The 14,725-nt window shown below is 45.8% G+C and overlaps 1 protein-coding gene across 1 annotated transcript in view; it reads right to left on the reverse strand.

Annotated features, from left to right (window-relative positions):
- rspo2 (R-spondin 2) overlaps positions 1 to 14,725 on the reverse strand; it is an 89,620-nt gene that overhangs the window by 38,472 nt on the left and 36,423 nt on the right. The window contains exon 2 of the mRNA XM_073055280.1: positions 3,818 to 4,006. Within this exon, the coding sequence (XP_072911381.1) occupies positions 3,818 to 4,006 (189 nt within the window). The remainder of the gene's footprint in view (positions 1 to 3,817; positions 4,007 to 14,725) is intronic.

Genomic DNA, 14,725 nt, shown 5'->3' on the forward strand with positions numbered 1-14,725 from the left:
GGATGATGGGAGTTAATCAGAGGAAAGGCAACCATCCCTGGAGAACAGTACCTAGTGCCAGGAGTTACAGCATCTCCAGCTTGACAGACGCACTCTCTTTCATCGCTGCACTCATCATTTGTCTGTACCTGCTCTATGATAGTGACCTCCACAATCATATTAATGAGAGAAACGCCAAAACCTTGAAATATTCACTGAAACGATCTCAGCCGAGCTGGGTGTTTTATTAATGACGAGGGCTTCCGACATGGTGGTGGTGGCATCCATCCTCCACTGCAACTCCTTCTCACATGCACTGAACTCCATTTGTCCTGAAGTCCACTGATCCAGTTGTTGGCATCAGAGTGTGAATGTGTTGCACACTTAACACGTGTGATCCCAGAATGAGATGGAGCACCCTCGCCACCTTTCAGCATGTTCAGTAACACCCAGGACAAAGTAGCTCACTTTGATGGCTCGTCAACCACCCCAAACATTCATTCCTATTACTATCAATGCCCGGTAGGTGCAGGGTTACCATCTACAAGATGCACTCAGTCACCTTACCCAGGCTATTCCAACAGCTGAAACCCAGGATCTCTAACAGCAAGAGGAACACGGGAGAACCATCTGTGGCTTCCCTTCCATCTCCTACACTATCCCAACTTGGAAATATATCACTGGTCCTTCATAGTCACAGGGTCTAAGTCCTGGAATTCCATCCCCAAAAGCTCTGTGGGAGATCTTCACAAGGGGTACTGCAGTTATTCAAGATGGCCACTCTTCAGCAGCTTCTCAAGGGCAGTTACAGATGGGCAAGACTATCACTTACTGCCAGGGACATCTACATTCTGTTAAAAAACAAAGTAAGAACTAGCTCTTCTCCCTCAAATTCTCTCCAGGAATTTTTACATGTAATCCCAGCTTACATGTAATGAAGAGGGCTTTGCCTTCAGAAGTGTCCTCCTCTGTGTCTCTGAGCCCTTGTTTGTCCTCTGTCATTGCTACCCAACATCCAACTCTTGCTTAACCTACTTTCATCCTGCTGTTTGTGGGATCCTACCATGCACATGTTGACAGTGCTACCTTCCCTACAACACTGACCATATTTCCAACCACTTTGAGACATCCCGATATCAAGGATAGTGTGATTGGTCCCTTTGATGGTGTTCTTGTTAAAAGGTCAAAATCTGCTTCCAGGAAACAGGCAACATTTTGGCTATGACTCAGCAACTAATTAGATGACAGCCTCTGTCTTCAGGGCTTTCCGTTTGATAACTCATGTTCCAGATGATTGTCTCTCAGCAGCTCATTCCTCAGGATGAAGATATCACCAGTGAACTGGACATTTATGGCCTACCACTAACATGGGCACGCCACAGGTGCACCTGACAGCCAGCCTCTCCGGTCCCATAAAGCTCGAGGCCAGCTGCAAAACAGCTGTGCCTCTCTCAGTGATCAGAGAGCTTCTCTCTGACAAACGCCCAGCAACATCTTCACAACACACCCTGGCTGAAGCGATGGCATTTCCTGCAGATGCTCTCTACTCAATCTTAGAGATGGTAAGAGAGGCACTGACACCTGCATTATATAAAAAAGGATGACTAATAGTATAAATTTGCATAAATGATAGAATGAAAATATCTTGAATTACAAAGAAGTAATGAATAAGTGAAACAAAGTCTGTGGAAGGCACTATCACTGAGAGACCAAAGCAGAGAATCGGGGGTTCTGGGGGGACCATGTCTGATTGAAGTGGGGGAAGGGGGTCAGGGTGAGGGCTAGGTGTGAGCACTGGCTCAGGTCACTTTCCCTGGCTTCTTTCCGAGCTATTGGCATTTTGGACCATGGATATAAATGCAGCCACTTCAACCCAATGACCCATTTCTGCTCTGTCAGGTTGGCGCTCTCGCGAGCTGGGAAAGAATTAGAAATCAAGTTGCGTGCCACTCATGGGTTAGTTCGCCCCACCGGCTGCCCGAGCACATCTGCTGGCCTTGGCCAAACCCTCGGGACAGGCGGTGTCTCCACGACCTCAATGAGAAAATTCATTGGGGGTTTAAAACAGCCAAGTACTCTTTCAAAGAAATACTTCTTGGATTTCCTTCCAAATTTGTTCCAAAATTAACCTGCTTTGGAAATAAAAGCTGTTTGTCAACTTTTAAGCAGTCGTGAATAAGAACACTCTATCAAGGTTCTGCTTGGAGAGGGAAGGTGGACTCGCCATGTTGCCGACCATTGGCAGGAACGTGGGTGCAATATTGTTGGTGGCAGGGGTTTCGTAATGATGTGGAACGGATCTTCAGTCAGAGCCAGTAAACCAAAAGTGCCATCACTGACCTCTAACTTCTACTGAAACCACCCAGGATAACAGAGCAACACACACAATATGGTGGATGAACTTTGCAGGTCGGGCAGTATCTATGGAAGTGAATAAACAGTCAATGCTTCAGGCCACAACCCTTTTTCAGGACTGAGAAGAAAGGAGGAAGATGCCAGGGTAAAAAGGTGGGGGAGGGAGAAGGAGGATAGCGGGAAGGTGATAGGTGAAGCCAGATGAGTAGGAAAGAGAAAAGACTGAACAGGAAGGGATCTGATCAGAGAGAAGAGTGAACCATAGGAGACAGGGAAGGAGGAGGGGACCCAGGGGAGGTGATAGGCAGGTGTGAAGAGGTAAGACACGGAGCAGGGAATAGAAGTGGGGATGGGGAGGAAATTTTTTTTTAAACCAGAAGGAGAAATCGATATTCATGCCATCAGGTTGGAGGCTACCCGGATTGAACATAAGGACAACAGAGTTCATGATATAATGCCTGGTCCCAGTGGTCCCCTCTAGCCCATCCTCACTGAACATCACCCTTCTATCTCCATCCCCCCTCCCTTCCATCACCCTCTACCCCAACCCCACCAAACATCACCCTGCTATCTCCACCCCCATCTCACTATCACCCTTCTAGCCCATCCTCACCCTTCTATCTCGATCCCCACTCCCTTCCATCACCCCTCTATCCCAACCCCACCCTTCTATCTCCATCCCCAATCCCACCAACATCACCCCTCTATCCCAACCCCATCAAACATCACTCTTCTATCGTTATCCACACCCTCTCCCATCACCAGTCTACCTCCAAACCCACCAAATATCACCTTTCTATCTCCATTCCCACTCCCACCAACATCACCCCTCTACCCCCAGCCGGGCATCACTCCTCCACCCACCCTCACCCCCAGCCCAGTTACCGCCTGGGAGACCAGCAATGATTAAAGGAAATGTCAGAGAAACACAAAATAGGGAGAATGCCTCCGAGGTTTGTAAACCAACCAGAGGAGTATTTTGACGGCAAAAAATGAAAACACATTCAGCACTCGTTTCTAACATTTAAACCGTGTCAAGAGAAATGTAGGCTTCGAAACCACATCACACAGCAGTGTAAATCAGAGCAAGAGGCAGGTATGCACTGCTCATTCAAACAAGATGTATTCCCCAAACCATCAAACTGAAATAAACTGTTAAGTAGAGAGCCAGTTTCAGAGACAGCCACAGCATAAACATTGTGACAGCTTCAGTCTGAGCCATTACCCATGGGCTGGCCAGGGGACAACTGGACCCTCTCATCCCTGAAACTTTACAAAGTAAATGTAGGCTCGAGCTGCAATACAAATGTTCAAATGAAGCCGAGAGAGGCTCCTCTCTTCATCACTGCTACCCAGCCTGGTGAGCACTCTGGAGATTTGCTCCTTAAATGTGAAACCAAATCCTTGTCTGGGCTTAGTGTGAAAAGAGGTTCTGCCTGCAGGTGAAAGCAGAGCAAAGCAAATACAATAACGTGAGACCTACTTGCACATCTGTTCATCTCGGGCGCCCGCAGACCATAGTACCCCGAGGGGCAGGAGTGGAGGCATTCACCAAACTGACGCATTCCCTGTCGTCGGAGGTAAAAGAACAGCTTCTGCTGGCAGCTAAGGCATCCATTATCCTTCGAACAAAGGAGACAGCCCTTACAGATTGGGTACAGTCCTGCGTTTGCTGCAGAATAACAACAGGGGAGATAATCCAACAGCAGGGTCAAGAGCTGAAACCATATCTTCACAAGTGTGCTAAACCCCAACAGACAGCGATCCATTATGGACGTGGAAAAGCACGGGGTGGCCCTAGAACGCTAATGTAATAACAACCTCTGCACCTTCAATGTGGAAAGTCCATCCCAGTGCACTGAATGAACATACTAACGTAACTACACTAAGTCACGTCTGAGGCAGGGGTTGAGAGCGTGACTGACAGGGTGGCTTCCAGCAGGAGAGCGAGAAGTAACGGGGGTTAGGAAGGGGGTTCTAGAGCTCAAAGACACAAGCGGATGAACGTAAGGCAGCAATGGGAGAAGTGATGGCGGAGGGGGTGAGGTCAGGAGGGTGAAAGTGAAGACATGCAGAGACCAGAATGAAATCTGAACTAGGTGGAGGACACGATGGTGGAAACCATTTATCACACAGTAACACTGCCTGTTCACTAACCAGATTAACATCTCTTAATGCTCAGCAGGGGAGTGTGTTGGGATGCTAATAGGGTCCTGACGTGTGAAGGAAAACGGAGGATTTGAGAGAACCTCGGCTACCCCGTATAATAGAATCCACTGTCAGGATGCCTGAGTGGATGACACATGGTCCTGTTTCAGGGCCCCACCATGCAAGAATAACAGGGGAATAACTGGCATACCCAAGGATGAAAGGTTCACACACATCACCACACTCTGGAGCTGGGCATGGGGGATAGGGGTTGGAGGAAATACTTCCTCTGGGCTTTAGAGCTTGTCTGAGCACTTTAAGCGCAGACCCCAAAAGGGTCTGCTCCCAGTTCTGAAGGCTTCTCGAGTAATGATAAAAGGATCAAAACCCGATGAACAACTGAAGTTGAGAAGAATTTCTTCCCCTGGCATGTGGGGATACTGTGAAGTCCTTTAATATATTTGGAGAAAATTCAGTATCTGAAGTGGGAGCTGGAAACAATGGTAAGTGCAGGTGAAATATGGAACAGTGGCAAGCCCATGTCATTGCTTCACCAAGACAGGCCATTCGACCCATCTACTTACATTGGCATTTATTCCCAATATCGACAGTCCTGGTAGTACTAACCCTCCTACATACTGTACACACGTGGTCTTGGTCACACATGCATGCATACAAAATCTTGGTTACATTTACACCTGCAGTATTCATAACATTTAGCTACCCCCCATCCACCCCACACACACAAATACTTGCATGCACAAAAACACATACATAATTCCTTACCCCTCTTGCTCCTCCACCCTCACCCACCCCCCCCCCCCACACACACACACTCATGGTCCTATTGCACTTATTCCCTAAACACCCACACACACACACTCTCTCTCTCTCTCTCTCCCCGTTACATGAAGCCCTGCTTTTGCTTTGGATTTCCAATTCCCGTGGTTTCTTGCTCTCTTGCTCCCACCAGATCACTTTGTGTCCAGCTCCCTCATCCAATCTCCCATATCTCTGGTTTCCTGCATCTAGGGTGCTGACAAGTCGTCTCCAGTGTTTCAAGTACCGTGCCAGGCAGCAGCCCAGAGAATACGCACTGTAGCTCTTTAAAGGGTCAATGTCTCTCCTAAAGAGCGGGCACTGGGAATCAGGGGTTGCTTAACAAGCAAATAAAGCTCAGCACTCCCCCTCTGCCCAAGGTAACAAAAATGCAAAGGCATCTTATGTCCTGCGCTCCACCCTGGAGACGGGCTTGTGTCACACTTCAGATGTTAGATACATGACCACATCTGTGCTAACAACCTTCCCAGTGCTGGACGGTTGGTAACAGGATGGATGACACAGGAAAGGCCAGTAGATAAACCCTGAAACTCCAGGATTTGAACTTGTTACCAGATTTAGCCAGGGTTTCAGATCAGGCAGAAATCTTACTCACAGTCTGACAATTACGGTAAGTATCAAAACTCCAGTAAAGACCCGGGAGGGTCAGAGATGTGTCAAGACTAACCCAATTCACATCAGTATCAGGGCAGCTGGCTTTGGACCACAGAAGTGTCTGACCTTCAATATCACACTAGCAGACTGGGACCTAAATAATGACTTCAAATCCATCATAGAAACTCTTAAATTTAGTTAAACTATTAAATTAGCATCATAGTTAGCAACAATTCACAAATTACAAGCTTCTTACATTCTGCTTTGTAGATCATTGGTTTCTTCTCAGAGGGCATTGCAACCCCCCTGGGCTGAGTGACTTTCCTGTGTGCCATGGGCAGACTGGACTTCTTATGCTTCCTACTGAACTGAAATGGACACTGTAGATCGGACTCGGAAATTCACAACACATAAGGACGCCATTCAACATATCCAGGTGCTCACCCAGCTGGTTTGTAACAAACACTGCCACCAACCTTTCTGGGTCCCTTCTTCCCCTCCCCTGTAATACATCCACTCAGTAACGCAGTACTCTGGTTATTGAGACCCTTTCTCTTAACCCTGTCACAGGTGCTCCTAACCTTATATCCTTCAAATAAACCTTTTCCTAAACTCCTTTGTTCTAAAGAAGGCAGCAATCTCTCCTAATGATGACCATTCTCTAACCCATGTTCATCTCCTGCACCTTCTCTTGTGCCACCATGTCCTCCCTGTAGAACCATACAGTGCTGTTCAGAATAGTTCTCTGCACCATTCCGTCTGGCTACCCTAGGCCCGCTTGGCAAGGGTCCATCAGTTAACAGGATACAAAGACCCCAAATCAGATGCAAAGATGAGTATCAGTAATTGCAGACTAAGGCTTGGTCAAGGAGAACAGTATAAGCAAGAATTCCAAATAAAAAGAAAGTCAGACAGGCCTTGAAATCTAGGAAGAGAACTCCAGAGCTTGGGACTTTCAGAGCTGTAGGCACGTCTACCAAAGCCAGAGGGATTGGGAGACTCTCAAGCCTGGCCCAGGGCTGGAGTCCAGAGCTCATGTTAGAACCAAAATACAACTTTTAACATTCTTCCTAAGCAGACAAGTGAAAAAAAACCATCTCTTGGCAATGGTGACTTGCCAAGAGAAATCACATAAATTATGTCAAACCACGGCAAGCATATTATACAGCGCATAAAGAATGAGCAAAATAAAAGTATTTGAAAAAGGAAATTGCATCAACAGCCTCAAAAAGTGCTAAAGACCACTTCTTTTAAACAAGAAATGAACCCTGTGCATTCCTCAACCATCATCACATAGCAGACACCAGCTTCTCTGCCACATAATGTTGAATCCCGTTCAAGCAAAACCTCCCTTTGCAATCTCTTTGTAGACAGGCTCTCAGTAGCCATACCTCGTAAATTTGAACAGAGATGTTGCAATAAACCTGCACACAGTTGTTCATGTAAAAAATATTTCAAGGTTTAATTATCAACAACTTTTTAAAATAATCACAGGAGAGATATGTGACAGATTTAAAAATGGGTCCAATAATGTAGAAGCAACAATGAATGGATTGAAAATTGGAGATAAGATGAAATCAAATCCATATGAGATGAGAGGAGCTCTGGGGCAAGGCAGATGTAACAGTGTACATCTCCTGATGTAACACAGCAGAATTCACAGCTTCAAACAGCACCGTGCCTGTGCACACTCAGAGACCAGATGTAACATACTTGGTTTCAATAGTGAGCATTAGGTTGGGCTCACACAAAACTAACAAGATTTCCAGCCATCTATCGATCCCAGGTTTGGGACAGTGCCTGCAGGCATGCAGACTCATAGCCTTTGGCCAAGAGAAGAGGTAGAGAGGCAGTCCCAGCGGAAAGGCAGAGAAACACTACCACCGTACACACCATCTCACACCTCACAATCTGCACACCAGCACTGGACACACCAGCTCACAATCCACAGCCCATGCATGCCACAGCACTAAACAAAGGGTGATTGATATGTTCATGGCCTGCATGTTTATCTTCATGGACTGGTCTTTTCTCCCCTCTGTCTTTCCCAATCTATTGCCATTCAAATAATAATCTGCCTTCTTATTTTTAATCGCAAAGTAGAGAATCTCGCACGCATCTGCCCATTCCCTCAAGCCATTCAAATCACAGTGGTGCCCCTGTGCATCCTTCTCACCCTCCCACTCATAAAGCATTACATTTAATTCCTTCATCTCAGTCATCACCACCTTGTAATCCGACTGAAGCTCCACGACAATCTATCGACCACCGTGAAAATGTCCTGTTTACTGTTTCCTGTCTGCTAGCCAGTTCTCTATCTTTGCCTCAACCCCATGTGTTTCAAGTTTGCAGGCTGATCATTTACGTGCAAGTCTTAATACACCACAGCTATGGGTCTATCTATTCTGATAGTTACATCCTCAAAACAACAAAAGGAGTAGAATTGTCGAGAATGGGGGTTTGATTTCCTTTTCATAAACCCATGCTGACTTTCTCTGATCTTGTCACCATTTTCCTTCTAGTCTGATGCATCTTTCACTTTCTCCATGACTGACTTGTCAATAACATCCTGTTTTCTCTCACTCCTCTTTTAAGTTGTGGGGTAACAATAGCTACTCTTCAATCTATTGGAACTGATCCAGAGTCTACGCGACTTTGGAAATGAGCAGCAATCCATCTATTACTACCACGGCCTGTTCCTTATTGGATGGAGATTTCAGAGGCTGGGGAATTTTTCACTGTTGAATGCCATCAACTACACACACGTTTTCCCAGCGAAAACCTACACTGCTCCTTTCTCTGCGTCCTCTCACATTCCTGGGAATTGACTATATCCTCCTTTGTGAAGACAGAAACAATATAAATGATTGTTCCAAAATCTCTTTGCTCCCCGTTATCAAATCCCACCAATAACTGTAACCGTACATATTCACAGAAGCTTTTACAGTCAGTTTTTATACTCTCTGTGAGCTTACTCTCATAGTCTATTTTCCCATCCACTAGACAGCATGTCTTATGAAGAGAGGCTGAATGACCTCAGGCTTTTCTCTTTGGAGCAAAGGAGGATGAAAGGTGACCTGATAGATCATAGATAGAGTGAACAGCCGGAGACTTTTTCCCTTGGTGGAAATGGCTAATACAAGGGTCATAATTTTAAGGTGATGGAAGCAAAGTACGGGGGGAGGGAATGCCAGGGGTAAGTTTTTTTTTATTACACAGAAAATTTTGGGGGCATGGAGTTCCCTGCCAGAAATGGTGGTAGAAGCAGATACATTAGGGGCATTTAAGAACCTCTTAGATAGGCAGATGGATGATAGAGAAATAGAGGGTTGTGTGGGAACAAAGAGTTAGATTGATCATACAGTAGGTTAACAGGTCAACACAATTTTGTGTTCTAAGACCTTGGCCCTCCTTTACTCACTTGTAAACAGTTCCCACCCTCAGAAGTGCTGCCATATTCAGCCATTTCCCACTTGTTCTCCTTGGATTTAATTTCCCTCATAAGCCACAGCTGAGCACTTCTTTGCAGGTTGTTTCTGTACCAGCCCGGAAGGAACAGCTGTCCGCCAAATCCTTGCTATTCACAGATCGTCATGAGGTCAGCCATGTACTATTGGTAAACACCACATGTTCCTCAGGACCCTCTGTTTTCCTCAAGACGCTTTCCTTGTGCTGGCATGTGGTGATACATCGACGGTCAATATACGGCCGTGCTAGACGTTGGGGGTCACCAGGTGTAGGGAACATGTGAAAGTTTACCGACAGACTGAGGTTGGCTCATAAGCTGGAGTGCAGCCAGCGTCAGGACCAGGGTTGGGGTCAGGATCTCTGATAGGTTTACGCCTGGGGTTTGCTGTGCGTGCATTTTCCAATCCACCCCATTTCTGTGTCTCCTTGCAACCTTTTCTTTCACATTCACGGCTCCCCCCAACCCTTCTTTTTGTTTTGTCGCTTATGGGTAACAATGCTTAAGTTACAGTCTCCGATTAACCCACCAGTACATTCTGGGACGGTGGAGAAAATGGGAGGAGACTGGGAGTGTTCAGGGAGCGAGAAGGGCAGGGTGAAAATGCCCAAAATGGTGTTTACAGAGCTGACAAACTAGAATCTCTGGATCTGCTGAAAACGTATCCACTTAACACCTGAAAAAATGCAACAGGGCAGCTGCCAGGAGTATGCTTTGCAAGGTTGTCGCACAGAGGAGACAAAGTAGTCGTCATGGAAACCAGAACTTGCTGAAACAAGTATCAAATCTCAGTCCAATATGATCGATGATGATCACATCATGCAATTCCCAGAGCGACCATAGTATCCTCGGTGTCAACAGGGAGACTTTGGAAAAGTGCATGTGTTGACGGCTTCTGAATTAAATCAGGCTCGGGCTTTGTGACCAAGACTGTGATCTTACACTCAGCTTGTGACTTAATGAAAAGGACTAGCTGAGTTAGTGAGGGAAGAGACACCACATGCGCGAGGGCCACAGCAAGGGAGTGCAGCGGGTAGTGCGACTGCCGCACAGTTCCAGTGACCCAGGTTCGAGTCTGGCTTCCAGCACTGCTTGTGTGAGCCTGCTCATCTCCCCACAACCGTCTGCATTTCTGCCGACACCACCTCCACATCGCAAAGATGGGACTGGCTGCTGCAACTGGCCTCTGGGGTAAAAGGGAAGGGGTATTCAAGGGGGAGTTGGTGGACATTGTGGGGGAATAATAAGGGTTCAGGGGAACAAGAAGAGGAGAATGGGACTGATGGGATGTCTCCTCTTGGAGCTAGCATGAACAGATGGGCCAAATAGACTCTTCCTGAGCCATTTTAATTGATTGGGTCAAATGCACTCGTATTGTTTACCAGATAAAGCATATCACGGCCCACTGATTTTGCAGCTGATGAAATACTTTATATACACAGCCTCTGGTGTTTAAAGGAAAGCCATGGCCAACTTCATGCACAGCAAGATTCCTTGGGCAAGAAGATAAATGATTAGTTGATGATGGTGACAATCAATGGATGAGATGTTAAACTCGAGGCCCTGATTGCTCTGTTTGTTTGGTGTAAAAGATCCCATGGCTCTGTCTCCTCTGTCCCATGGGAGGATACCAGTGCCAGAGGACGATTTCCATTCATCCACAGCTGACACAGCTGGGCACACACTAATGGTCACCCTGTTGTTTGCAGGAAGTGCTGTGCAAAAGAAAAGGATGGATTGCCTTCTTTTTCCAGACGTGTACGTTCAAACCTAAAGTGAAATGCATCAATGGCAACAAACCAAACCAGCCAGGATTGTGCGGACACTGCAAGCCTCGCCACCCTTCCAGGGCCAGAGTAGCATCCCCACAACTCCCTAAGCCTAAACGTTCCTCCTGGGAATGTGGGGGGAAGCTGGAGGACCCAGAGGTAACCCATCTGATCATGGGGACATTGTACAAGCTCTGATGCTGTGACGACCAGTTGGCATCATTCACCCATCATCAAATTTTAGCCATCGTACATGTGTTGTGAAAAGCATTGGAATCTCTCCTTTTGTTACAATTATCCACCACAATCCAGCCAGCAAACCCATGCACACATCCTACACCACCCTTCGCCAATCCACTGCAATTTCCACACCTACAGTGCCCTTAACACGATAAGATGAACAAAGAAGCTTCATAGCATGCTCACCAAGCGTCATTTAACATCAAAGCACATAGGCAGCTGACGGGAGAAGAAAGAGCTTGGTAAGGGAGACACGAGAGACTGCAGATGTGGAAACCTGGAGGAAAGACGCTGGAGGAACACTCAGTGGTTCGGGCAGCGTCTATGGAGGGAAATGCACAGTTAAAGTTTCTGTGTGCCCCACTGAGTTCCTCCAGCACGTTGTAAGTTCATGGTTCTGGGGTCAAACATGCCAGGAACGGCTGCAGAACATCTTGAAGGAGCAGATGATGAACACCAGAGGTAGTTTGTACAGTACATATTAGCACCAAAATCAGAGACCATAAAGCATAGGAGCAGAATTAGGCCATTCGGCCCATCAAGCCTGCTCTAAATCATTATGGCTGATTTATTAGTCCCCTCAACTCCATTCTCCTGCCTTCTCCCTGTAACCTTTGAAACCCTTACTAATCAAGAAGCTATCAGCTTCTACTTTAAATAAACCCAATGACTCGGCCTCCGTACCCACTGGTTGCAAAGAAATTCCACAGATTCACCACCCACTGGCTAAAGAAATTACTCCTCATCTCTGTTCTAAATGGACATCCCCCTATTCTGATGCTGTGCCCTCTGGTCCTAGACTCCCCCACTATAGGAAACATCCTCTCCACATCTACTTTTTCTTGGCTTTTCTATATTCTATAGGTTTCAGTAAGATTCCGCCCACCCCCCTCACTTTTCTAAACTCCAATGGATACAAGCCCAGACCCATCAAGCACTCCTCATTTGTTAACCCTTTCATTCCCAGGATCATTCTTTTGACCCTCTTTAAGAGAGATGAGGATAAAATGAATTTAAGGAGTAATGAAATAATAAAGCAGGAATTCTGAAGTAATATTGTCAGGATTACTTCCAGCACCATGTGCTATTGAGTACAGAACCAGGAAAATAGAACAGGTAAGTGCATGGCTGAAGAGATGGTGAACCAGAGAGGGATTTAGATATCTGGGACACGTGAACCAATTCTGCAAAAGATGGGATCAAGTGGAGCAGCTCACGTACGTGGAGCATCAAGACTAACGGGAGCGTTGGCTTTTGCTGTAGGGAAAGCTTTAAGTGAGAATGGCACTGGGATGGAAAACCAGGCAAGGAGTTGGAAACAAGGACAGGAATGAAATGAAAGAACAAACAACAGACAAAACCAAAAGGAAAGGAAGCTGGTGTTGAAAGACAAATAGGGCCCTGTGCAATAAAAGGTAAAAATAGCAAGACTGAAGCCTTTGCATCCTAATGAAAAACAGCAATCGTGTTAGATGAACACAGCTCTGTACGTCACTCTGCCTGTAGTTTCTGATGGCTCAGAACAGCAGCCAATGTAACCAAGGACCCCACCCACCCCTCTTCTCTCCTCCTCCAATACATAAATCCTTGGAAGTATGTACTTCTAGGCTCAGGGACAATTTCTATCCCACCGAGATATCCTCTTCAACGATTTCTCAAACACCGAAGGTGAACGCTTGATCTCTAAATCTAGCTGGTCGTGGCCCTTGCACTTCAGTCGCACAACTCCTTCTCTACAGCTGTACCACCGTACTCTGCACTGTGCTTTCTTTTTACCGTCGTGATCTGCGTGCACGTGGAATGATTTGTCTGGATGGCATGCTGACTAAAGCTTCTCACTGTACCTTGGTGCGCGTGACATATTAAGCAGCTCCAATCCCAACTCCAAACTGCACAGATGGAGGTGAACAGGTTGAAGGGCTACGGCAAGGTGATTCAAGCTGTGCGCTTAATACTCAGCGATATTTCACTTCTGGGAGGACGGACAGGAAGAGAGTGGAGGGTGGCGCTGTGAACATGATATGAAAGTAAGTCCACCTGTGAGAGGGGAACTAAGCTCCAGTGATGCGGAGTCCATTTGGTCAGAGGCAAACGGCGAGGGAAAGAAGGCACGGGCAAGAGTGGTGCAATACCCATGACATAAACCGGCAGATAATGGGGGTGCCTAGAAAGAACAATGCTGTAATGATGAGTGACTTCAGATGTCATGTAGATTAAGTTAATGAAGTTGGAAAAGACAGCTGCAAAAATGAATTCATAGAATGCATTCACGACTATTTCCTTAAGCAATCTGGAGTCACATGGAACAGGCTACCTTGTATCTGGTAATGGATAAATGAGGCAGTTTTTAAATAAATAATTCCGGAGCAATATAGTTTCTATGTAATAGTATTTGTGGTATAATAAAATTTTTCATCCAGTTTGAGAGAGACAGGAGCTTGAGAGGAGCAATGGTGTTTAGTTTAATAAAAGGAATAAGCACAGACAGAGTTGGCTGAAGTGGATCGGGATGTTAGATAAACAGGAAAGACAGTCCACCAGCAGTGGCCAGCAGTTAAGGAGATAATTCATGATACCATCCAGCAAAGGGGAAGAAAAGAAAGCTAATAAAAGAGGGGAAATAAACCATGAAGCAAACTAGCGAGGATTTAATAACAGATGATAAGAGTGTGTTTAAGTACGCAAAGAGGAATGAAGACTTACGAGTAAACAGCAGTGCGATAGAGAACTAAACTGGGGAAATACTGGGAATAAGGAAATGTTAGAGGAGTTAAAGAGATATCTTGCATCAGTTTATACAGTGTAAGATACAACAAACAATCCCATTAACACTAGGAAGGAATTAAATACCATCCCTAGAGAATTGGTATTAGGCAAAGTAATGGGGCTAAAGGATGATAAGAACCCTGGTCCAGATGGCTCGCATCTTAGGATCTTAAACAAAGTGACTACTGAGATAGTGAGCGCATCGCCCAAAAATCTGTAGATTCTGGTGAAGTGCCAGAGGATTAGAAACCTACCAGCGTGATGTTTCTATTCAAAGAAAAGGGAGTGATTTTAAAAGCATGCAACTTTAAACGGATTAGCCTAACATTTATTGTTTGTCGAGGAAAAGGTTAGAATCAATTATTAAGGAAGCAATAGCAGTGTGTTTGTAATAGCAATCTAATCATTGGAGTAAGCATGAATGGAAATTGTGTCTAACAATTCTATTAAAGTATTTTGAGAAAATATTGACCGCAGTGGGTAGAGGGGAAGCAGCAGATGCTTGGACTTCTAGAGGATGTAATACCATGCGTCTCACAAAGGGTTAAGTTCCAGGAAAAGACTGCAT

Source organism: Hemitrygon akajei, chromosome 1 (genome assembly GCF_048418815.1).
Source record: "Hemitrygon akajei chromosome 1, sHemAka1.3, whole genome shotgun sequence".
Classification (NCBI taxonomy): Eukaryota; Metazoa; Chordata; class Chondrichthyes; order Myliobatiformes; family Dasyatidae; genus Hemitrygon; species Hemitrygon akajei.